General features: G+C 40.7%; 1 protein-coding gene across 4 annotated transcripts; it reads left to right on the forward strand.

Moving 5' to 3' along the window:
- Positions 1–1,871: 1,871 nt before the first annotated feature.
- LOC116917982 lies at positions 1,872–26,846 on the forward strand. Of its 4 annotated transcripts, none has more exons than XM_032923610.2 (8): positions 1,872–2,388; positions 3,839–3,988; positions 17,452–17,579; positions 19,594–19,856; positions 19,934–20,150; positions 23,273–23,450; positions 23,542–23,678; positions 24,162–26,846. In XM_032923610.2, exons 2-8 carry the CDS (start codon positions 3,975–3,977, stop codon positions 24,287–24,289), a joined length of 1,065 nt encoding a protein of 354 aa, XP_032779501.2. In that variant the 5' UTR covers positions 1,872–2,388; positions 3,839–3,974; the 3' UTR covers positions 24,290–26,846. The 4 variants fall into 4 exon arrangements, with proteins under 4 accessions (XP_032779501.2, XP_032779502.2, XP_032779500.2 ...); XM_032923611.2 differs by having other exon boundaries at positions 3,839–3,950; XM_032923609.2 differs by lacking the exons at positions 1,872–2,388; positions 3,839–3,988; positions 17,452–17,579 and adding an exon at positions 18,679–18,949 and having other exon boundaries at positions 19,937–20,150.
- Positions 26,847–27,474: the final 628 nt, after the last annotated feature.

The raw sequence follows: 27,474 nt of genomic DNA on the forward strand, positions 1-27,474 counted from the left end.
AACATAATAGGATTGTTGTTGGCTACAGATAAAAACCTCCTATACGTATATAAGGGATTGCTGTATATGTATATACTACGCTGGATCTCTAAAGCATTTGTTTCTTGTAAATAGAGTCGAATTTGGATCACGAGTTTTTCTGAAGTCGAGTGGAAAGGATTCGACTGATTCTCGTCTTGCTCCACCCCCAGGAAAAACGTCTAGAAGAACAAAAAAGAAGCAACAATGTACACAAGTAACAGCTAAGCTGAAAATAAGCTAAACAAAAAAATACGAAACAAAAACAAGGAATCTTAAGGAAAAAGAAATAAAGAAATCAAAAGCAGATGCTGACGTCATTATATATGCCCATTGGCGAGTCATATGTTATTGTTGGTCGGCATCGGAAGGCAATGAAAGAAATAGATGTCAGCAAATCGCTCCCCTGGCATTGGTAAAGAAGAAAAGCAGATGAACAGGCTCACGAGCTTGACAATTGACACGACGTTTATGCAGCCCTAGATGGCCGTTTATTATTATGTACGTATATAGACTAGATTTTTGCTGATGCCCGGCTGTCACTTATTATATGATGCATGCTGTTCTGTGTATATTAGCTCTATACCGATCAACTGCCTTTCATTTGCGCGGAGCGTGCATAAATGTATTGATGTGTACGCATGCCTGCGAGGTATATCCTATATAATATACAATACATATCTATATATATCGTGATGGAGCCTTTGGTGCTGGACAGCTGACGATGGCCTAATGATGATAGTGTTTTGTTCAGGTTTCTTTCGTATGGAAGGACACGCCCTCGCCCGAACGTCAATTTGACAGGCGTTATTCTTTTCAGATGGTATAACGAGTTGTTTCCGATGAAACGGCAAATATACTTTTACGAGGGTGTGTTTGATTTTATTTCGTTGGATGACAATTGGAAACGAATATCTCTCTATAATAGGTCAGTATTAAAAACACTATATGACATCTCCTGTCTCTAGACGGCCAGGAAATTCATAGCTCTTAATCATGCACATCAGCCTAGAATTCACAATTTCATCCCTTCACCCGTTCAAATATCGAACGACGTTCTTGCCATTTTTGGAAGAAACGACGGAATACGAATGCGAAAAAGTCTGCATATGATGGCTATTCACGTTAGAGGTGTGTTTATGCAAAGCGATGCGTATATAAGAATAGAATAGAGAGCGAGCAGCAGGCGTATTATATTGTACGGGTGTGGTCTATTAGCAAGTCAAGACGAGTCTGCTATGCATCACATTCGAATCCGATTAGGGACATGTACGCGGCATCTACTCACAGAATTGAGAAAAAATTTTTTTTTTCTAATTTTTTAACAAGCTCCTCAAAGAACCGACTCCTACACATAAGACCCTTTTAACAAACTATACATATAGAAAACGATGAATCGAAAATTCATTATTGAGTGAATGTGATGCGTCATACGTATAGCCATTCAACACTATAGCGAATCACTGCCGGATGCGATAAAGACAGCACGTGTATATTTAACAAAAAATATATCTAAATAATTCTGTAGACATGTGACACCTCATGCGGCAATGCTGTTCTGTATTATATACCTTCCTTCTTTTCAACAACATCCGCACAGAGAGAGAGAGAGATTACCAGTATATACCAGAAGAAATACACAAAGAGCAAAGACCCTGCGGTTGCTTTTTCTTTTTTTTTCTATTATGCCGTACTGTACATACAAGTCTGGCGGTGGCTTTAGACATGTTATTTTATATTTTCGGGTGATGCGCACTGGCGTCGCACTCTCTACGCCCTTCCCCCTCACCGAAGAGCCGACAACAATCTCATAAGAAAGCCGAGTTTGAATGCGCTGCGCCGACTAGTCGTCGGTGAATCGCCTTTCGGTCATCATCATCGCTCCTCGTTTGCGTCAGTTCTTTTCCCCCCTCCTTCCGAACGCGGTCACAGTCGCGTTCAACGCTGTCGTTTACAACCGTCTCATTTTGCGTGTGTCGCTCTTAATACATTCATTGTACACTGGACGTGTTTGATGGCTTTCTGCTGATTTGAGTCTCTAATATCAAACAGCCCGTCGCAGACAGAAGAAACGAACTGACTGTATACTAATATCTACATATACACTCGTGCACAGGATATAATGTGGCCGTCGTCCAGCGCAAGTTTTGCTTCGCTCGAAAATTTGGTTTCGTCAATGTCCGTGTAGCTGATAGATGGTTGCGTTGGGCCAGTGACCAGGGCCTTTCTTAATCCCGTTGTTTACTTTGTCGTGTGGCTGATTCGAGTGGTCGACAATTTTTTGCTGGTGATAAGCGGAAAGACATTTCACCCGTTGCGGCTCCAAAAAAAATGCTGTGTACCATCAGTTACGCAGCAGTTGGAAATCGAGTAATGCGCTTTATATATTCGATATGTATAGAGGTTTTCATCATATTTAGCTGCCGATAGATATATCGATCGCATTTCAAGATTTGTTTTGGGGTTGGCAGAGTTTTGGCCGGCAAGGCACGTCGGCAGTATCAAGGCCGGGGAAAAAAGGAAACAAGGCATGTATATAACGGGCAGAACAAGCAAGTCTCGGATTATATAAAGAACAAGAGCATCTGAGCAAGAAAGTGCACTACAGCACAGCCTAAAATATTAAATGAGGAGATTGAAAGAAAAAGAAATCAAAGAGAAATCTATTAGGGATGTGGCCCTTGTTGCCCCCTTGTTTTGGATCTCTAGTCGAAAAAGATCGGAAAGGAAAAAGGGGGGGTGGAGGGGGGTTTTTTTTGCCCGGGGGGGGGGGGGATTTTAAAAAAAAAAGATGCGTAATATGTTATGTTGGGTTGCGTTCTATCTAAGAAACCAGAAAAATTCGCGTGCATTTATGTCGATCGTTTATGCGCGTTTCCCTCTGCTTGTAATAACGGAAAGGCTATCGCGTGCAGCCTTCAGCACATGCGAAAGAATTTGTCTGCCCTAGAATTTCTCTCTTTTTTCTTGACATCGACACTACCGTGGCATTTTTTGCCCCTTCGTCGCTAAACAATATATAGAATTAAATCAAATTTTATTACGATATATTCTACTGCGTGTATGCACAGAGAGAGATCTAGATTTAGTTTAACTTTTACACATGTATAATAGCGAGCGCGTCGCAAGAAGAATATATAGAAAAGGCCGTTGTTTGGATATCTGTCTTTATCTATACATAAATGCATCACCAGTTTCCTTTTACATTTTCTTCTGCAAAAACAGAGAAAAACAAACCGTTTTTATTTTCTGTTGGGCGTGATTTTGTCTCTTAGCCAGGCGAGTTGTATCGCGTATATTGTCCACTATATATACGTGCCAATCGATAAAAGACGCACAAAATAGAGGCTCACGCTAATAATCAAACGTTCGCCTGCGATGCAGACAGTTACGTACATGGCGAGAACTCCATCCAAGCATCCACAAGATTATCTGTTCGGCTACAGCAGGGGCGGAAACACACAGCAACAAAATATAAGACAATCAAATCAGGTCGATGGATTCTTGGAGTTTTTGTACCAACGCAGAACGCACAACCAATACGAAGCATCTGCCTTAGCGGATCAGCTCCGTCTTAATGCGACTATATAATGTATACGTGTTAGTTGATGCCAATTTTCGTGAACTTTGACTATAGAATGAAATGATAAAAACAATTTAAAGTAAAATTCGGCTTCTTCACTCACTCATTTCATTTGCATAGACGTTTAGGGGGGATAATTGAATTCCACGCATAAGGTGAAATGAACAAAATCCGTGTAGCTTTAGACTATATTGAATTGGGTTTTGAATTGGGTCTCATTTCCATGTTTCTTGATAGGTTTGAGGAGCTGGCGGAATTGAGAACAAGTCCCAGCTATCGCTGAAACATCCCGACTGTCCGTTCAGTTCTGTCGCCCGTCAGCTGCTCTTCCGTTCTACCTCGAAAGAAGGTCTCACTTTGACGCTTCTTTTGCATGTTTCTTTTCAGGTATGTTGACTTTCATCTGTTTTGTTTTCTTTCAATCTTTCGACGATTCTTTAATATACGTGTAGTTGAAGACGTTGACTTTAAACATCGTCCCGCTCGTTAAACAAATGAAGAAATGTATACACTGTCTTGCATGATGTAATCTAACAATCAAAAGTCGCCCCAGTAGAAAGATGAAACGTCACCAGAGAGTTTGTGTTGCTGTCGCTTATTATACCAGTGCTGTAGATAATATGTATAGACCTATTATACAGGCGATGCATTTGTCTAAAACACGTATAGCCTACACTATAACACACATAGTGTCAAAGAAGTCAAGAATATTTAGAGGTTATGAACTCTACATGTTGATCCCAGCTGAAAAGTCTTTCATGTTTACAATGAGAAAGGATGCGAAAAATATAGAATGCACAATGCAAAGGCAAATAGGATGCGCAAGGGAACCACGGCGTGTATAACTGTGTCTAATCAGATGGAATAACAAGGCGCATCAGAAGCTGCTGGAAGAAAAAAGTCTACTTTATTCCGTTGCCTGTTCCAGTTTTTTTGCTCGACAATTCACGCGACAGCCGCGACATATAGTCGCTTGCTGATATCGTATATATTAAAAGATGAAAGAAAAATAGAATGGAACGTTGCGAAATCTTGATTCAGCTGCCTATTATAGACTATATATTTATATAAAGGATCCCTTTTTTTGATTTAACATCTACATATTTCTAGAGATTGAACCTATTTTTTGATGCGCATCAATAGCTGCTGGTTGCGGGCCATTCAATCTGGCGCTGTCATCTCGATGGGTTAGCTGTTCTTTGCTATGTATACGTATAGGCTACACAGAATGAAAAAAAAAGGAAATATTTTGTGGAAAGACATAAGAAGAGCCAGGAAAGAAATGACAAGAAGAAAAACTAAAAAATCGAAGAGAATCTGCTGGTCTATATAGCACAGATTTTCATGAAGCAAAAAAGAATAGAGACAGCAGACTGACCGACTATATGGCCCTTACGTATTTATAAGAAGAAGGGGAAAAAAAAGAGCCAAATAAGAAGAGGATGTCGGACACACGCGCGCAAAAGTCCATTTGGGAACGGAGCCAAAAGAAACATATCGTCATAGAATAAACGCGTAGACATCAAGCTCTATTTGCTGTAGTGTATATATAGAAAAAAAGTGTCGCAGATGGATATATACCGTGAGATATCTCGAGTCGCATCTACTGTGATGAGGCCATTCCATTGACAGTCGCAATACATTTCTCTGTGTGGAGGTGCGATTAGGTGCTGTTGCTGGAACCACCTGATTTTGGGGCACAACGTGAACTATATACATCTGGTCGTTGCAAAATATACAAATGTTGTAGGTATAGACATTATTACAAATCATTTATGAATTCTTGCTGGGATTTCTCGCCAGATTACCAGCAGGTGATGCGTATTGGATAATTTGCTTTATATACGCTGGTATTGATGGAGACAAAAACAAATGTTATTTTGGTACATGTCATAGTATAGGAGTTAATAACTGACGAAGATGGCCATGCAAACGTCTTTGAAAGTCTATATAGAATATAGGTATAATTGAGTTCGTCTTGGATTGATGAATAGAACCTTTTCTTTAAGGTATACAGGATATTGAGACATGTCCATCCTATATTATATATAGGACAATAGACTGGGTAGCACACAAGTTAAAGATGAAATGTCTTTCATCAAACATATTGGCCATCACTATACATCAATTCATGTCGGAGGCAAGCCATCTTGTGTATCCTCCCAATTTTTCTTATATTTTATTCAGACGTTTTATGTAATATAACCCATCTGGATCTTTATATACGCTAGTCTATACATACACACAGCTTATATACTGTATATACTATAGATATAGCGTGTATAATAGACAAGATGTGTCTCCATCTATAACAAGCGATCTGTGAGTCTTCGTTGGATCACTGACGATGGCTAGTATATAGACTTAATGGATCTAAATAAACAACGTGAAAGGTTTTTTGGTGACCATTGCCGTCAACCAATGCCAAATATATAGGTAGATTTCAACTGAACCAATTGCTATATTGACATATAGTGTATATGGCTCTTTATATACAGAAGCTTCAAATAATAAAAGGTTTGGCTCATAAAGGAGAAAAAGCTGCAGTACACACAAAAGGGACAAACTGCTGTGACTCATATAATATGCTTGGGCCCTCAATTCCATTTTGATTGAAGCGATACACATGCGAGAGGCTTCCCCGATATAGCTAAATCATTTTTGTTTTATACAATTTACTGCCCGATATCGAAAAGAAAAATGAAACCTCATTGGATTGGTTATTCCCGATGACTTGCCGCTGCAACCCTGACTATACCGACCATCCATGGAAAAAAATCAATTGCGTCTTTGGCGATGCTCATTTCTTTGAGTGTAAATGGATGACCTTTGAGTATCGATATACAGAACACTATAGTCAGATAGCCGTTTTTTTCCACGACAGTTAGATTGGGCGTCGAAAGAACAAAAGAGGATCAAACACCTCGTCCTGTATTTATCGTCTACATAGAAGACAGGTGTTGAAATCCCAGAATGGCGTTCACCATTAATTATCTGTTAGCAGGTCTGACCATTTATAAGCATATTGAATAGACATGTTGCGTATGGGACGGCAAAGAGGGAACCAAAAAGAGCATCATTAAACCTCATTAGCCTATAAGATTTGCTGCTTTTTAGATGGATATTGAATAAGCCTATATAGATCTAATATCAGCCCGTTGCTGTATACAGTCGTGATGGATAGGGCAGATCTTATACATAATATAGCTGTATAGCCTATAGCACGTCAACACGCTTGCCTTTCTTCGCTTGTATTTTTTCATTTGTGTTTTGTTCCATTGTAGACTGACTATACATGAAAACTAGGGATCGACAAAAAAAGGGAAATAACAGAAAGATCACATCATCCATTTTCACTGTACTCGCGTGATGGTTTTCTATTGCTAATGTAGCCATCGCTGTTGTATGTGCATGTGACATGTGTATACAGCAGTAACAAGGTTACTTGTGCTGTTGGCGTCTCTTTTATCTCAACAGCATCTAGTGATGAATGACAGTTGGGATATGAGAAATTAAAAGGGGCTTTTATTATACGTGGAGTATTTTTAGAGACGACCGGATCGAACGACACAAACCAAAAGCTAACTTTCAAGCAAAATAAGCAAATAAAAAATGGATGAATGAAGGCTTCATCACTCGTTTCGATGAAGATGATATACATCAAATGCCAAAATATAAAGGAATGTTTTGCATCGTCCTCTTGTAATATTTGGGCAGATTGAGAGATTTGGACAGGTTTAGACTAGCTGATGTGCTTATATAGAGCTAATAGTCTAATTGTTTTCTTGTTGCTGCTGTACTATTGGGCTATAGTGCTAGTGTCTTTTATTCCACATAGTTTACGGCTTGGGGAGCTGATAAGAAAGACATTAGCAAACTGAAAAAAATAGGAAACAGTATTAGTTTTTCGATGATGAAAGAAAGTGTGCTGGCTTATATACATGAACACACGGTGAGAAAGGGGCTATATCAATTAGGCCACATACAGACAGATCCACTCTATACTATTCAGGATGGATATGATGAATTACTTTTGTTCTCCTTTGTTGTCGGCGCAGCTGTAAGATGGCGGCTGCATGTTTTCCCATGATGGATTCAAAAGTTTTCAATTGAGGTTGCAATTCGATACATTGAATCAAAGTGAATTTACAGGTTGTATATCGTCAGCACGTTATTTTCAACGTATATTAGATTGCTGCCTTATATCATATTACGTTATATATAGTAGAATGACATTAAAGCAGTACAACCTTAAGTACAAATTGCATTCAAACTAGACCTATACTTCGGATCGTTGTGCATCCTAATACAGCAGCATTTGAGGGATTTAAACTTGATCACCTTCAGACTTTATTCCCGGAAAACAGATGGACGATATATATGTATATAGGCCTATATATACGACGGTATAGACAAGTAACACAATTTTTTCAGTCACTTTGATCATCTCTGAGCGTAGAAAATTGAATGAGAACACAAAATAAAAAAGAGTAGTCTATTGAATGCGGAAAAAAGCTGTCGTTCCATCTTGTCAACAGGCAGGTTTTATCCTCCTATCTAGTTGTTAAACATTTTTACAAAGCATATACATCAGTTCGCCGAAAACACGCGCATGTATATATTCTATAATGTAGACGTATTACACGGCAGTTTTAGCGCGTGAAACAGAAACCTGACACTTTGCCGCGACTCCGTCTAAATGGTTCAGCAAAGAAGACGTGCTGAAACTATAGTTGCTCCCCTATATACGTTTTCACGCTCATGTGGATGTGTGTATATACATTACAACGATGTCAACATCGTCGACAGCTTTACATATACACAGCTCCATACGTAATTGTATATTGATTCAATTATGTGCGTCGAGCCATCAGGCGGCGTGTCTGCGACTCCATGGAAAAACACCGAAAATGGATGACAAGGAAATTGTGTGCAAAAGCCAGCCAAGAAAAGGACGTATCTTCTGTATAGAAAGTAATGACGAAAAAACAAAAATGAAGTGTTCGTCAGCAACCCACTCGTCCAAGATGAAAAAAAAACCTTGCCAGTTAGCAACAGCGCGGGCAAGAGTGGACCAACGAGAAAACAGTGCGCTATATAATAGACTATATAGAGTTGATATAGTCCTGCTGTGTGTATATGTATAAAACAATAGGCTATATATACAATAACATGCAACTACATGTATAGAAAACGCCAGCCGGAAATAATAAGTGTCTCGTCGGGTTGCGGGACAAAAAAAGGGGGAAAATATCACGCTGTATTTGAGAGGGAGATATATTAGCAGTGACTGGAACGCCAAATGGCCAAAAGAAGAAAAGGAGCAAAGACTATAGCACAGGATGTTCGTATATTTATTATCATGTAGAGCCATCCACATTAGCTATACATGCACAGCTCTTAATATTGATGTATATATTAGTGAACAGCCAACTATAAGGGTAGAATTAGCGAAAGTTTCCTTGATGACAGGATTCGAAGACGCTCGAATGGACGGACCAACACTCATTTAAACATTTAACCTTTCAAAAAGGAAATTCCTTTCTTGTCTTACTGGAACGAGTGATGTCTAATCGTTTTGTAATGCAATCAACTCGTTTGATTCTCCAAACGTGTATATGTATATGATGGACTTCCGCGTCAGAAGCGAAAAGGAACTGTTGACTCTGTTGTGCTATTTGCATAAACTAGAGTCTACATTACGTATCCGTATGCACATAGAAACACATGTTTCAATAGAAATACAGATATATTCTAATTCATGTTCTTTTTCGGATTTACAGTTGACAACAAAAAAATGGGTTAAGCGAAGAAACGTTTATGAACGAAGACGAACCCATTTATGAAGTGTCTATACGTTGATTGACTGTCTCTGATTTGTTTGCCGTTCCCTAAACTTATCCACGTCCCTCCTTTAAAAAAAGGGGGGGGGGGGTAACTTACAAACGGAATTTATCACACATTTATGTCTCGGTATGCGTGTATGTAGATTTACAAGGGATTTAAAAAAAAGAGCTTCCTGTTAGCTTATTCCGTGTGTACGTACGTCCATCAAGAGCGTGTGGGGTTGGTGTATACAAATGGTGCTGCTGGGTATGCAGAAGTGTACATATATATCGTTATAAATGTCCAGGGCGCAGTGACAGATGACAACTCGTCGGGCGTGGTGACGTGTTTTTATTGATTTACGATTCTATATAGGAAAAGCGCGAGAGACTGGAATGAGAGTCTCATTCGGCAGTAAATACATTTTCCCTTCTGGGCGACGGCTATTACAGATATAGACCTGAGGCAATAGAGATGCTGCTGATGCGCTCGCTGATGGATAACTCATTGATTTGTCAACTTTTGTCCTTTCTTCTATACCGATCGACGGCGTGATTTAACCAGATTTTTAGAAATGGCTTGTAACAGAATGGTCCCCAAACCGCGTTATTTAGTTTCATGAAATCTAACGAGCGTTGGACATTGTAAACCAATTTATTAGCAACACATAGATTGGAAGTTGTCAGATGTATGATGGACATTTTCTCCGAATACGCTGCAGGCTTACATCATGCGTCATAGAAAACTCCTTTTCATTAAAGATCTTTATGCTCGGTTCTTTTTTTTTTTTGGGAGGGGGCGAATAGTGGATGAAATTTTATTTCAGGAAGTTGATTGAAAAGAAAAGGATTATGTATCAAATTTATCTATAGACTACGTGGGCATTGAGAACAAGTTTATATATGCGCATTAAAGTCTAGAGATATAGAGAACATATTATGAGACTTTTGGCGTAGGCTACATCGGCTCTCGACCAAAGACTCTGCATTGATTTCTTTTTTTCTCCATCTTTCTCTTCGAAACACATCCCTCTTTGTTTGTCTGTACAGTGATATGGCAACATGAAACACACGACTCTTTATTTTACTTGCAGCACCTATTGAAATTCAAGCGAGCAAACATTAAGGAAAAAGTTGCAACCTCCTCGCAACATCCATTCATTGCCTTTACATATATAATCATTTACTGCTGACGTCTTTTGTGCCTAATATGCATATACGTCTTTTATGCGACCATTTACGCACATTTGTCGACTGCTGTATATGTATAGTAGGTCTATCCTATATAACTTCAATTAGAATTACACTTGAAATGTATAAAGGCAGGCGGCTCGTCTGCTCGGTTTTTATATTATAGAACTAGCGTTTAATTCAACTGTTTGTGCGCATGAAACTGCGCGTAAAACTAAGGCATCGTTATTGTTAGCACAGCGTGCACAAAAGTAAACACAGGCAACAACTTTTTAGATGTATTAACAGTTGGTTTGTTGATGCCCTCTTTTGATATCGAGTTTGTTGACATTTAAGGAAAAGTACACGACGTATCGACTGATGTAAGATGTGAGTAGAGGAAAAAGTTTGAGACAATGACAACCAGAGTCGATATAGATTGGCTATAGGTGTATATATATACATGGCATGTCTGCCATCGATGTATAAATGGGAAATGTTCAGCACTCTCGGCACGACAGCAATGCCAAAAGATCGAATTTCATTGGGGCAAAAGGTCTCACGAGCTGCCTTTTATATCGACGCTCGGTGTCAATATATCGACGTTCGTAATGCAATAACGATATGTTGTCTATATAGATTGCTGGAAAGAAAAAAGATCTTTTTATGTGTTATATAAGGCAGCGCTCGGTGTATTTGCGTGTTGTTGTGTTCAATAACGGCGTCTGTGAGAATTGCACGACGTCCTTGACGTTTTTTATTGCTATAGACAAGAGGCCTAAATATAAGTTTAGACTTACGTAAAGATTAACTATAGATTTTGGGTTGGATATTGATTTGGATTTTCGGTTTTTGGCCTTGAAAGTTGCTATACTGCCCATCATCCATTTTCGTTGCTAAGCGACCTACGTTAACAAGACAGTATTGTTTTAATCATACGACTTTTGCTATGGTTAGATTTCCAACAACAACAAAAATGACGAGAAACATCAGTCATGTTTTCTTGCGTAACCTTGTTGTCATTTCCATTGGCATCGGTCCAATGCCCAGAAATGAAAACGTATTGTCCTTTGGCTGCAGATCAAGGTCGGTGTATTAGCGCAATATTGTTGTCGTACTAAGATGATCGCGAAAATAATTGAAAAAAAAAACGGTCGTTAAAAGATTTGCATTTTCTCCGCCCGTTGCTGCCCTTCATCGAGACGGATCCCTGTATACATATGAATGGAACAAATCGTGTAATAACGGCATCCGGACAAACAGCTATTTCATTCAAACAAATTGATGTGGGCCACGATTGTATTAGAAAAGGCGATTCACTCGTGGGAAATGAAAACTATTTAAAATCTTGGACAACACCTTTAAAAAAATATCCAAATCCATCCCGAATCCAACGCGGGATGTATCCCTTTTTTGTCCTTAGCGTTTTGCCTAATTTCTAAAGAGAGAAGAAAAGCTGAAGCAAATGGCTTTATAATGCAGACGCAGCTATCGCGAATAGACGTCTCCTTGTATCGGAGAAAAGCCAAAGAGAAGCCTATGATGTGTAAAATATTCATGTAAAAAGGACGAAGTGTTATCAGGGCTGTTCAGAGACTCGTCGTATACGCCAATCCTGAAAGGCGCTAGGCTACTGTCTTTGTCTAAATGGCATGTCCTTCTTTCCTTTTATATTATTCACAGCAATTCGTTTTCCATTTCAACATTTGCCTGTTTATTCTTTTTTGAAAAATATCTATAGAAATAGGCAGAAGGCAGCGTTTTGTTGGCTATTGCCATGCACTTGTCCAAAATATCTAGTATATAGCTAGCCCTTATATAGCGTCCGTTGCTTTGGATGTAGCCTAGCAACTGTTGGACAGTTATATGTTTCCATCACGCTTGTGTGTCCACCAAGTCCAGCAAAACATATATCTAGGGCTCTCCAATCAGAATAAGTACGAGTGCTTGGATACACGACATCTCTTTTTATTTTAATCCTGCGAAGAAGCTGCTGCTGCTGTGTGTATAACGCACAGCAGCTATACATGATGGACGTCTACCGCAGTAATCAGTTTTCGAGTCAAAGTCTACGAGATGTATATATATGTACGTCTTTCAAAAGAGGCTATTTATAACTGACGAAGTGACGAATTTTTTTTAGGGGGGCAGTCGACTTTTCTGCGGTTATATGTCTGATAACTTTACATACTAGATATAACAAGTTGTAGTCTATATAGACACGGCAATATTCGCGAATAGAGCAAATTGAATTCGGTGGTTTGCGATGAAATCCTTTTGCAATCCATCAAGGATTTTTCTGATGCCCAGTCTGTTGTTGTATGTATAGTTTCTTTTATTGGTCTAAAGTGACTGGTGACAGTGAGAAATATGCGTCGCTCTCACTTTGCGCTATTATTTCAAGTCGGGGTCGAGCTGAGACACAAAGACAAATGCGACACATCAAGTCTCTATAGACTTGACTATATAAATTAACATGGTGCCTTCATAAAGCGTTACGTGACACAGAAGAAGAATTTCCTTCTTCATCTTCATGACTCTTTGAAGAGGTCAGCTACAAATTGTTGCGCATTTTTGGTTTGTTGCAGTAGCCAAACAGTTTTCTTACCCCCTGAAATCGTCTTTAAGTTATATCGACTTTACGTTGACGTATTCATTCCCCGAGGAGGCAAATTTTGGCCTTTTTTCTTTTATTTTTACCGCAATTTTCACGTCATCCGCGCCATCCGATCGGATTACAAACGCAAAAAAGTGAACGGATCGATAGTTCCAGCCTCAAAGATGGCAACTGCACTATTTTGCATGCATATATATGTACTCAGTACGTTGTTGCATGAGCGCACATCTGAGTTACGTCTCAGATTGCATATGTAGATGATGGGCCATCATTGGCCTCACGAATGATGGCGAAAACAAGTCGGCAGTTAAAATATTGTACGATAATTGGAAATGACACGAGTTCGTCATCCCGCGCAAATATCACGCGTGTGCATAGTCGATTTCGTTCGATTTATTATACAGACATGTATATAACGATGGGTTTTCTGATGGCTATATATATATGTATAGATGGTGTCTCTGGTTTGTTATTGCTATTTAAACATGGCCCAGTATTTCCAGGGAAAAATCTTTTAATCCTCCAGTTTATTGCCATCGTCAATGCGGGGGATCTTGCTGTTTTAAAAAGGAAAAAAAAAACTATTTGCGTGTGTGTGTGTGTTTAGGGAAGAAAAGAAAAATTGGGATCTCTTTTCGCGATAGAGACGCAGTGCACACGCAAAGAGAAAAAGCGGAAGGATGTAATGCCGAGTGTGCCGAGTAAACATGTTGTATATATATTTTTTTCTTTTCATTTTCGTTTTTTATTTTTTATTTTTCGCTCTTTTCTCACTGCGGCGCCGATGAGGTAATACGAGGATCGAAAACACATTCACCTACGTCTATATTTGCTCAGTGTTTCTATGTGTGTGTTTGCACAAAAAAGAGGGGACTAAAGTGGATGGCACTTGGATACATGGGCCATGTCAATATACTTTGTGTCTATCGCGATGTGTGTGTGTGTGGAGGGGGAGGTTTCATGAATAATAGCCATCAAATGTGTTGGTCTTTGATGGATCATCACGAACGAAAGTCCAGCAGCCCCTGCATCTGCGTCTATCTCTTATATAGTTGATTTACTTTGGCACGAATCTTTGATTACCCGTAAACGCAAGTATAACTCGCGTATACGTTGGTTCCATCAGCGTGAAACGGCCATTGGAAAAGAATTTGAAAACTGCAAGACTAAGAAGTCTAAGAAGTCTTTTTCATTCATTGTTGCACAGACAGCCAAGAAATGGTCAGTCACTGTTGTTTTGAATACCTCCATTTGCAATATAGCTATTCGTATGATTTATATCTCATATTTAGACTAAATAAAGCGATATACGCGTAATAGCTGTCGACATTATTCACGTATCCGCGACCTGGTTGTGTGCGACCCTTTTTATTGCATCTCATCAGTCCACCGTTGGATCTCTTGCCAAAACATGTAAACAAACAGTTTGCCAGATTTGAAAGCCGCAGGGAATGATGGAATCCGGCGTACACTGCATCGTTTTTCTTTTTTTTTTTTTTTTCAAAACTGCATAATATTGGAAATGGGAAGCATTTAGGATTACCAATACTTTTCTTTTTCCAAGCGCTATATCCTACCTTATAAGCCGTGGACGGAGTCTAAACTTTCTGATACATAATCGAAAATCGGGAAGAAAAGGAGGCATGGCTAAAGTCAGCGGCAGGCTCCTTGTACACTTTCCGATCGCCCATAACAACGTGGATGTTGATGCCGCTTACGTCGACTACATAAGCCCATATAAATATATAAGAAGGTGTAGTATATACAAAGAACGACGTCAGAGTACCGCAGGGAGAACGGATCACAAGGGGACACACCGTATCTATATAAATACAGGATATAAAAGAGTGGAATAAGATTTTGAGAAACATTCGCTACATCATTGCAGCAATGGAGGATATAGAGAAGAAACAGGTACTAAACTAGGAGCGACGTAGTGGGATTGCTCATCCCCCTCTGGGAACGTTGGCGAAAAACAGACGCTTCTATTGCTAATAGGCACAAGTGCGAATCGTGTTGACACAGTTTGTTGCAATTCTTATTGTGTCCTGTACAAGTCCCAACTCCCCCCCCCACCCCCTTCTATTCAACGTGGTAGGAAATCGATTTCTTTAGCTTGTTCATGTTGCCTTTTTTATCGAGCTGTTAAGTGCCAAGTTGCGAGTAAAGTGCCAATTCAACGGGCCATTCACGAAGGGCCGTGTCTGTAATTGGTCATCTATGCAGACCGTAAAAGAAACGAATATAACTTGTTTTATAGTTTGGCCAGCCAAGAAAAGAGAATTTCATTCTATACATTATTATATATAGGCACCAATCACACAAACATGAGAACCAATGTTCTATTGCGAATTCGTAGAAAACATAGTCTATATTGTAGTGAGGCCTAAACCAATTAAACAATTAATGCCAGAGTTGTTCTGCTGTGCGCTGGCGGAATGATGATGCGACCGACTTGATCTCATTTCCGCGTTTTCACACTAGAAAGCCAAAAGAGGCATCGTGAATCATTTCACGAATCACGTGACTTCCTATGTCGCTTCCTCTTTCAAAAAGACGCATTTATTTTCGGTCGTTTCTCCCATCAAAAAAAAAAAAACCAACTTGCGTGCAGCCACAATGATTGACTGTGCGCTACGAATCTACTCATCGAGGCCAAACGTTGAATCCAGCGTATATAGGCCCCTCTTTTCCTTCAACACGTGTAGGTCTATACCTAATGATTGACAGCATGTCTTTTTGACTATGCGTGCGTCGAAACAGAGAGGAAAATGTTGTTTTGTAGCTATTCAAATGATCGTTGAAATGAAAGAGACTCGCCGACTATGCTTTTGAACTTGCAATCAAATCAAAAGATTTTGATTCCAATTGGCAAACGGTGATGCTGACATGGTCTCAACACTGTATATCACACAGTGTAAATAGCACTTGTGATAGATATATATGTATGCTTCAACGTGATTAGCCTCGTCGTCTAGTTTTCATTCCTCTTTCATTTTGTCTGCTGCTATATGAAAATGATGGATTCAACTTTCTTTGATCTATACACTGCGCAAATGTCTGCATAAATAACATATTCAAATCGGCTTTATTTTGCCTTTTTCCCTTTTTTTGTTCAGCCCTTCATTTTTCCATCGAGGGAATGGCGTAATTGATTCGTGGCACACCCTTTAATCTGAGCAATATATCTTGGGAACGCCAGTAAAAAGATTGGAAGCATAATACCTATCTATACTTTTCCCGGCTTATTACGTTATCTAAATTGCGGGAAAATGTGTAAAGCAATTCTGCATGTACAGATTGGTAGTAATGTGGACCATTTTTGATCAGCTCAGATATTATAGTCGATCAAATAAGTTAGTTTAAAATAGACAACAGAACACCAGTCCTTTATAGGATAACAGCTAGTGCATTATGCGAGCCAGTTGCGGATTGCGTGGATACGGAATGATTCGATCGTCTGTCAGTTTCCTTTTGCAAAAAGAAACGTAGTACCTACAAGAAACGGCAAAATTTGTATGTGCCGCATATATATTCAGGCAAGTGAGGGCGAACGAAAAGGAAACAGTCAAAAGCTTTAGCTCCCCTTCGCATGACTTAAAATCAATAAAGTGTCTCACTTCCAAGGAAGAGAAATAAAAAACGATCGATGGCGTCTCTCCTTTCTGACGATATACACTCGCACAGTTTGAAGCGTTTAGATTCTTGTTGCTGTCCGCACTTGATATTCGTTGCCGTTCTTGTTGGTTTTTATTGTTACAAAAATATTCTATTTAAATGTACACAAAGGTGGTTCGTTTTCTCCCTTTTAAAAAGAGGAAACTGCCACATTCGCGAATCCGCTCTATAAGGAACTAACCTATTTAAGCGAATGTAACACAAAGGACATACAGCGTCCAGTTCTATGTAAGCCACATTATGCGTGTGTGTGTGTAAACCGGCGTGTAATACGCGAACACAGCATTTTATCCTCGAGGTATTTTGGCCCATATTTGCGTATTGTGCAAGCGAATAATCTTGCCTTCCTCTTTGTTGACCGTCAGCTGTTTATTTTGGATTTTTTACGGCGCATGTTTTACTGCAGCCGAATCCTTTTCAAGTACAGAGTTCGTTTGATGTTTTCTCTGGCTCGTGTGGGTCACCGAGTATTGTCTTTGATTACGATTTGAATGTTCAATTTCCGTGTCAATGTTTGTGATATATACCATTTCTCGATTTTTGTGTATTCTGGCTGACAGGAATAATGCGCATCCATTCTGCTGTCGGGTAGAGCCATCATCAGTTGCAATCATGAAACCACTACAGCCGCTTAGCACCGTCTTCCTTCTTATCGTGTCCATCGTCACGTTCGCCTCGTCTACCATCCGTAAGTTTAAACTCAAAATATGATTTCCCCTTCAACGTTATTGAATAGCGATTCAGCAACGGCTTTCTTCATTCTATGTATAGTATAGTCTATACCTATAGTAGTTAAGCAGACTCGATTCCATCTCAAATGATCCATGCTTTCGGGCTTGTGCGTATCGTTAAGAAAAACGATATTATTCTGACCCATTTCCAGCATCCGTTGTTTACATCTTTTTTGTGTGCCCCCTTTTTTTCTTTCATCTTCATCAAACAGAACAGTGGCCCGATGATCTATTCACATAAAAATGGTTTTGGGTGGAGCAAATGGTCGACAGAAGATGTTGCCTCGAATATGATGGATGTAACGCGTGAGCTGTACATGCCTAGCTGCTGATGCTCTTTGAATTCATGACTTCTTTCTGATTTTTGTTGTGTGTATGTGTGTGTGTGTGTGGATATAAACGTCCCTTCTTTTGCCGTAGCGTCTGCCAGCGGATTGCGTGTGCCCGATTGACGCGGAATAACGTCGACTTAATGTTGCGGAAAGAAAGGCACAAGAAAGAGAAAAAAAAACCCTCCAATGCGGAATAATAATAATAGTCGTCATTTGCGGCTGTTGCTGGATGAAGAGCATTTCATTTCAAGCGAGAAACGGCTTTTTCTTTATTTATATACACACAGTGAAAAAGAAATATAGAACAAGGCAAAAAAAAGGGCGGACGGCATCACGCACAGTAGCTAAAAGGATACATACATCCAACACACACACACACACACACACAAAAAAGGAATGAGCAACATGAATAACAGCCGAAGAAACCATGCATCTAGAGAGGCTACAGCAATGAAGAACGCAGTGGGTTGGCAACGTTTCAAGAAATGTCGTTGTTGTTTCTTTGCTCGTGTCGCGCAGCATTGACTGGATTGCAGAGGCGGCTGTATCAGGACACTGCCGCATTTATTTTTTTATTTTTAGGGCGGCTGTATAGAACGGGCTGACTTCTCGTAACAGCCCAAGTTCAGCACGATAAAGCAATCCTTCTTTCAAACATGTATATCCACTAGTGTGTATATATATCCCTGTCTGCGGCTTAAACGATGACAAGGTTAACGAGGGGGGCTCTTTTTCTTTTGCGGTAGTAGTCAGTTGTTTGTGAGCACGTCAAAAGTAGGAAAAGAAAAGGCCATGTGGAGTGGCAGAGTTTTCTTTTGAGATGGTCCGTATCGTTTCCAGTTGGCTCCAAAGTGAATTAGGCGAGTCTGCTGGGTCTCAAACAACGAAAAGGGGAGCAGTTCAGACATTATTGCAAATTGTCAGACTGTTTTATCTATTCGCCGAATCAATTTCATTGTGTCTTCTGTACGAATGGCGACCACTCCATCAAATTGGTGCAGTACCAAAATATGGCTGTGTTTTATTATGCAAGTCTGCGTATCCGTTGACCGCTTGAAAATGTCATTTTCCACTGTTTTATATACGTACAAAGAAAGTCTATTGTGTGTGTGCCTGCAGTGTATCGTAACAACCAGCAATTGTAGATATACGTAGACAAATAATGCGATTACAGGCAAACGGGTATGTATACATAAAACGTCAAGTCAATTCATTGGCTTCAAGAATGAAAATGAATGGATCTAATGGCCCTGAAATGCATTCATAATTGTTCGCACAAACAGACTGGCACACACAGCGGGAGGTCGTGCAAAATCATAAAATATAGACGTGAGTTGTCCATATAGAAGACGTATACGTCTAGAACGATGCAGCACGAGCCTTGTCCTGTACACATTGGGGGTCTTCGTGTCCTTCACGTTGCTGGGGAAAGAAAACCAATCGGCCAGCGAGAGAATGGTCCATAGCTAAAGAGAATTTGATTGGGTTGCCATAGCCCATCAGTTTTGACAATACCCTTCTAACTAGAAAAAACTAAGGCTATCATTCTTTTCTGATATATACTAGAACATGCTTATCGATACGTACACTTGAAAGCTATACAGATTGGCTAAGAGATTCGTTTGGCAAATGTGTTTAGATGAAAAAGAAAAAGACATTTCGAGTGAGTTGGGCATTGCTGCTCTCGCACTCACGGCCGAGGATTATGCGTCGAGTGTACAACGTTCAGACGATAACGACGGAGGTGGTACTAGTCGACACACTATGACCGATGCAGCGGCCATTAATTTAGCGGAACGGTCGCCTCGTTTTGAAGATGCATCCGGTCACGCTAACGTCACCGTTCAATTGGGTGACACGGCCTTCCTCAACTGCAAAGTCTTGGATCTTCAGGATAAGACGGTAAAACCGAGCGCATCTCTATTCACGTACATGATTGACTTTTGTTTTTTACAACCTCATTGATTGTACATTTGCAGCAGGTGTCGTGGGTGCGACGTCACGAACAAGAACTTCATTTGCTGACAGTCGGCATGCAAACGTACAGCACCGATTCGCGATTTTCGCTTCATTTCCAACACCCCAACGACTGGCGACTGCAAATCAAGTTCGCTCGGCCTCGTGACGAGGGCATTTATGAATGTCAAGTTTCCATCCACCCACCTCGCATCTACACGGTTCGACTCATCGTCGCAGGTATCGCCATTACCGTTACCGTTTTGCCTTTCTATGGTCTGTGTGTTTATCAGTACTGCTGTATATAATACCCTAATGTGCTTTATGTAACTGGTATATGTACACTGTGTACAGTATATATAAGCTCTTTGGTAACTGTTGACTGGCCATAGAAACGTCGTCCTAGCACGCACGCATTATGTCGCCATGGTGACTCTGCACACGGCAGCAGCCGAGAAAGAGTCCAACTCATTTTCGTGTAACCTGAAAATGAAGTCACGCCCACTGTCTGAGGCCGAAATGCAATAAGGTCGAACTAATGCCTTGCAAAAGTGGCGTGTTCAGAAGGAGAGGCAGACAGTTACTGTAGACTATAGTCTATATTGTAACGGGTTACGACGAAAATGGAGCTTGTGCCAATTAACGAGTCGTGATTGCTACGTGTTGTGCGTAACGAGGGAGATGGCGCCGCGGCGCTTGTCATGATTGCACGCTGCTAATCACCTCGTAACGTATTCAATAATGAGTAAGACTTTGATGCCATTTTCCAGTTCTACCCGACGTGCTGAGACGTTGTTACACGACGCAAGTCAACTGAAAACGGAGAAAAGAAAAGTTTAGATGCTTAATAAAAAAATAAAATGGAGAAGTTGATTGACTCGGTACCGCATGCCCTTTGCGGTGCAACTTTTTGTTGCGTCTCATCATTTGAAATATAAAAGGTGTCCGTATATCCACGTGAATCATTCCGATCGATATAGACGGCATCAATCAATTCTGACATCCATTTCAGCTTCATTGTAGATGTTCTAATAGGGCTGGAAAAGAATGCAAAAAATCAAGTATACATTTTTTGGGGGGGAGGGGGGGGGGGGATGTCACGTGTAATAAAGGCGGACTTGTTAATTTCGTTTTCATTTCCTGGCAATTTCATTATGCGGGGAGAATAAGAGCGTGCAACGTGCGCCATACACATCGCAACCAGTCTGGATATGCCTGTGATTGAAAATTCTTTTGAAGGCACAGTTCGGTTTGTGGCGTCGTTGTGATTTTGAATCGACGACACAATATACGCCGTTTTGCTCGGCTATACTATATGTATTACTGGCGTACACGTGTGGACGAGACTATCCAGCCGTCTACGTATATAGAAACGGGGACATGGAAATCATTCAAAAACAAGAAGAGCAACTTGCTTTTCTTGATATTGTGCAGTCCGCGCCCTGGCGTCGTCTTGCGCTTGGCTTACATTCAATAAGAAGCCATCTCGTTACTTTTGCTTTTCTTGCCTTGTTTCATATAGGTGACGGTTGCTACGTGCTGACTGACTCGCTCTTTCATATACATGTCTTTGATCAACCAGCTTCACTTAGTCTATGAGAAAACTGGGAACGAGTTGTTTAATATGTTTGATTATATGTATTGGGGACAGTCGAAAGCACTTGGCAACGGCTGAATATTTGCTTATGCTGGACGTGAAATTGCGAAACGCTCGTCTAAATCAACGATTCATTGCATTATGGATTGACATTGAAACTCGAGTCACGCGACTCCGCACGACGCAATTCGCCCTTGTCAATTCATCAGCATTCACGCAAAAATGACATCAGATGTATCCAAACAAGCCTTGAATTTGAATTATATTGGGTGCCGATAAAAAGAAAAACCATTGAAAAAACGTAAAGAGCTACATAGTCGGACGATAACATCTTCAATCAAATGTGATTTCGTTGTTGTTATATTTCTCCTATATCCAGCACGTACAGCAGTATAGACAGGGACGAAAAGAAAGGATCAAAGATGTCAACTTTTGTTGTTTATTTTCCCCCTTCGTATCAAGGCGAAAAAAGAGTTATAGTTTGAAAGCTAGTTCTTTATAGATGGTCTTGCGTGTGCCTTTCAAGTTTCAGCCATCAAATAAGCTTCCAACCTCTCGCCTCCTATGTTGCCTATATACTGCACATACTTCCGTCGTCTATAAATATTCCCCTTTTGGATGCCGTGCAACGACATCTTTATTTCTTATTTCCGTCTCCTCTTCTCAATCGTCTTTGAATTCGTTGTTGACTCCATCCAGCGCAAAATAGTCGTCTACTTCTACTTTATTGGCGGCCTAATTGAATTTGCTTCAGGTATCTCGTGAGTTGCAAGTCGTCCTGGCCCGTCATGTGCTTTTCACGAAAGGCAGTGAACATTGTCGCTGGTTCGACAGCCACTTTGGTCCGACTGTTTCCACTTGTCAACCGATTGATTGGATTGACAGTGTGTATAGACAATGCAAAGACATTTCACACTTTTCTTTCTGTACAGCAGCGCACATTTACTTTTGGCAATGACTTTTTCTCGCAGCACTTTGCGTCGCAGTCCCGTTATACTTTATCTTCAGTCATTTCTGTGAATTGTTTTTTTTTTTTCTTTTTGCTTTTTATGCACTAGACGCGGTAGACGAGCGTGATGGCAAAATGTCGACTCGTTTCCTTTCGGGATGGGACAAATGATTCTCAACTTTACACTTAAATAATAAAAAAAAAGGGCCTTGAAAATGAAATTTTTAGTTTGTTCAAGATTGACTTCCGTAAAAGCGTCAATGGTTGCTCCTTCGGAAATCCTCCTCTCTCCCTTCTTGCCTCCATCTTTGTATATATTTGTGTTTGTTTCTTATATTATTTACAGTATATGCTGTGCAAAACACAGCGGCGTTGGTTGCCTCTATACAGATTCCATATCTATATAGAGATTTGCACCACTTGTGACGCAAACATCTGGTGTTATTCAATTTCGCCCGTGTTCCCAGTGTAAAGACTGCAGAGTTTGAGAACGTTCTCAGCCCTTGCCCCGTCTTCCGTATAAGCTCCTTTCGAATCATTTCAATATTGGGGTAGCCACCGAGCTGTATAGGATCCGTCAGAGGAATCAAAACCCAATACGCGATGGCATATCAATTGTTGCGCAACTGGGAAGAGGAGGGAAAAGAGGCGCTTTCAATCAAAAAAATGAAATGGAAACTTGTGATATTGAACAAGTTGCGTGTGCATATTTGATTTTTCACCAAGTAGAACTTTCGTATTATGATTCTTAAAACCATCTAACGACGTATTGATTCCTTGTTTTTTTTACCCTTCGCCAACGCCCCCAATGATTAGTACCGAGTGTGGAGATGGTGGACGATCACGGCCGCGTGATTGAGGAGAAAATCTACAAGACGGGCAGCACGATCGAGCTCAAGTGCGTCGTCAGTAAAGTTCCCGGACCCACTGCCAACATTATGTGGCGTCACGGGCTGCGAATACTCAACTACGACACTTCGCGTGGCGGCATCAGGTGAGCATTTCCCCCTCTGCATTTCGTGCCGCTTTGCGTTCATTCTTCTTTTGACTATGTACTTCATTTGTTTCATTTGTTGTTGATCAAGTGTCAAAACCGACCTGTTGCCCTACGGCGCCGTCAGCCGCCTCTACATCGCCAACGCCAGTCAACGCGACGCCGGCAATTACACGTGCAACATCTCCGAGTCATCGTGGACGACGGTCGTGGTCCACATCCTGAACGGTACGCGCATGTAAAAGACACGCAGCACAAAAGAGCGAGCACAATAATGGGATGATACCTCATAGTGCAATTTGACGTCGAATAACGTATTGTCTGGCGAGCTCTCTGCCTTTGTTTGCTTTCGTCCATATTTCGTGGATCAAAGCAACAGGCAAAATGATAATGGAGAACAAACAACAACAGCTTTTCTAGACACATTATTAATATGTTTGCCCTTGCAGTCTGCTGGAGATATAGAGTCTCTCTGATTATCTGCATCATGCTACAGCCATTTTAATTCTTGCACGAATGTTCATGTCTGGCGCTCTTCCAGTGTAAACGGATGAAAAGAATCAAGTTGTTAGAGGGGGCCAAAAGCGGAAAGAAGAGAAGGATTCGGCAACCCGTCGCCTTGTTGACGCTATTCTACTTTACTGTAACAATCACCGACTGACTCTTTTTTCTTTCTTTTCTGTGGGCTTTTCTTTCTTTGAAATGGCACAGGCGAACATCCAGCGGCAATGCAGCACGGCCAGTCGTCATCGTCGGAGAGGAGACCGCTCGTCATATCTATGCTCGTTGTAGTTATGGCCTCATGGTTCTTCATGTGGAAATGCTCTTTTAGCCGGTAACCGCGTTTCCCCACCAGAAAGAAGAAATGTCCATCGTTTTGGCCGTCAGTGCGTGCCCGACGGTGAAGCAACAACATTAAGCGACATGACAACAAAGAGAGACCACACACAGTGCTAAGAGAAAGGCAATGGAGCTCAACCCCCCAAAAATCGGTTCATAATTCATCGAGGCGGGAGACGCGGCGACGTCAGCCGACCGTAAAACCACCGCTGAACAAAATAAACGAATCACACGTGAAATAAACCAGAAATATGTATACACAAACAAGGCTCCTAATATACCTACAGCCTTGATGATGAAGCCAAAAATTTTGATTTTCTGGTCGGGAAACAGCCATTTCTATTAGTGATTCGAAGAGCTTCAATTGTACGGACTGCACTCGATGTACATATACAACATTCACTAACCCCTTCCCCCCAAAAAGATGAATCCATTCTTTTATCAACGCTTCATTTCGTTCATAGTTTATAGTGGACGTGGCCAGTGAGGTCCGAACGTATGTGCTGATGCTTTTACAAAGTGCGATGTGCGCGATATAAAGACTTGAAAAAAAAGAAAAAACCGAACGCCATCGGGCTGATGATGATCCTCGCGTTCAACTCGAAAACAAATTGGAATTCTGTTTAAGGGTTATGGAGCGTGCGGGCAAAGGCGTATCAGCAGCAAGACTGGGTGCACATCCTCCCCCTCTTCTTTCTTCAGAAAATAAAATAACGTGAACGACGGCCGATCAATAAGCGAGTAGAAGATTTCCTCTCGTCCCGAACGATCGTGTGCGACGTCGTCGCCGTTATCGGAACGAAGCAATGCAACATGCTCGTTATATTCTGTAGGAAAATATTTCAAATAAAAAAGCCGCTAGACAGTGGAGGGAAGAAGCCGCTGTTTGCAAAATCAAATATATTCAGCCGAAGCAAAATCGTGTAACAATCACGTCCTCCGTGTGTGTGTTGGCTACCCAATTGTGACTATCGATGTGACGAGAATGCCAGATCAGCCCATTGGGGAAAGCCCATTTGCCAACATTTTGAAAGGATAGACAACAAAAATGGACCTCGTTTGACGCGATCAATACCGTCACGCAATCAACTGTTTTCTATATCTGCCAGACACACACACACACACGTGTTTACTACGAGTTCATGTCAATTTTTCCTGTCCTTGTTTGATTGTACAGCCGAGAACGATGGCTTCATTGCCTTTTTCAATTGTTTTTGTTTTATTTTCACCGCTGTATTCAGTTGTTTTGAACTCAACGTGGTCCTCATTGCAGCACGTCCTTGTTTTCCGTATAGAACAAGTCCTCCACGTACTTGCTTTCCCCTCCGTTGATTCGCGGTTGCTGTTCTTAGGAACGAGCAAATCACAAACACAGCAGCCGCTTCAGGCTCTTGTACAGCGCTCTACGAGGCCATGCGGATCTGGATGGCCGGATGGCAAACCAGAAGCCTATTATACAGCTCCGTCTAAACTGTGTGTCCATGATGGATTGGCTGGATTGCATCAATTTCGCAGCGGTGACTTCATGCAGCCACTGCACACGACCATACAACAGCATGTCCTCTTCACAATATATTATATTCACCGACATTACACAAGAGCCGCTTGTTTGAAATTCATGTTTCCCCTTCAATTGTTTGCCCTCTTGCAAACCGACATATTTGTGCTGTGGACCTCTTGTCGTCGCTAAGTGGACCTAGCACCAATACATTACAGCACGCCGACTATACATGACGTGCAGACTGTCGCTAAAACAAGATTCGCGTGCGTGCCGTGTTTTAACACACACCCTGCTGGCTCTCTCGGTATATATACATACATTCACTATAATGTGTAACTCACCGTTTTGAAACCAGTTTTTTTTTTCTTTCTTTCTTTATACTCACGATTGGCTCATCAAATTGTCAACATGTAATAATAAAAAAAAAAAAGGTTTTAAAAAAAATTCTATAGACATAATGTAAAGCCGTCCGCTCGCGACGTCGACATCCATTTTTGAATAATGTGTTTGGGTTTGTTGTCTAAACAGTCTTATATTATACTCGTACATATATTACTGTATGCGTATAGGAATAGCAAACTATACGAAATGGCGTCGATATTTGTTTGACACCTTATATACTCAATAAGATAAGAATTTGAAAGAAAAAAACGAATTGTGTATTTTACATTATTCCAAAAGACAAATCGGCCAAAAATTCTTAGAAATTATTCATTTTGATATTATTGTCCCATGTCAACCATTTTTTTTTCTAAAAAAAAAAAAACCAAAAAAAAAAAACATACAAACAAAAAAGCCTTCGTCAGTTTCTGGCAGATGAATGGCGTGGACGAAAAACCGCAGAGACACATCGGATTGAAACGACGAACGGCTGTATTACACAAAACCGTATACTATACAATCTATAAAATCAATTTGATGAATCAGGTTTGATGACGCGTGTGACGCAACCAAATGTAAACCCACAAATCACATTTCGTTTGAGGAGAAACGATAGAAATCAAAGCAAACAAACTGTGGAAAAATACATGGGTCACAGATCTATAAATACCAAACTAGTGCGCACACTTTTCTTTTGCAGCCCCGTTAATGAAATACGCCAAACTTTTGTGTCGCAAGTTTTCAAAAGAAGATGCAGCTCCCCACCGCGTTAACCGAATTTTTGCCCAAGTTGTCGATTCTCTTGGCCGTGCTGGGCAAAAGTGCACGTCGCCACATGACGTATAGTTTATAGTGATGAAAATATCTGCTAAACTCTCATATGGCATGCAAGGCTCGTATAAGGAAGGCCCGAAAGTAAGACGAGAGGCGAAGATTGTGCGTGGGATGTGCATCATTCTTCTCTCTATCGCGCTCTATCGTTACACGCATTAGCTGCAAGTCTATTCATGTCAGACATCCGATGCCTTCGTGTCTTATACTACACCATTTGTTTGAAGTGGAACACCCGTAGAATATAACGTTAGGGAGACATTTAAAATAGACTCGACGATGTTACATCGATCTGATGCGTAGATATACAAGACACATACGAGTATATAGAACGGGTATATAATACGTCATCATCCATCTTTCTTTCCTTACATTTTGGCCACTGTCTGTGTGTGAGAGGCTTTCTCTTGGGTGTTTACGAAAGAGGAAAAACGGCTGATTGTCTCTTTTCTTCTGTCTCTGCAACAAACA

This window comes from Daphnia magna, linkage group LG2 (assembly GCF_020631705.1).
Source record: "Daphnia magna isolate NIES linkage group LG2, ASM2063170v1.1, whole genome shotgun sequence".
In the NCBI taxonomy this organism is placed as follows: Eukaryota; Metazoa; Arthropoda; class Branchiopoda; order Diplostraca; family Daphniidae; genus Daphnia; species Daphnia magna.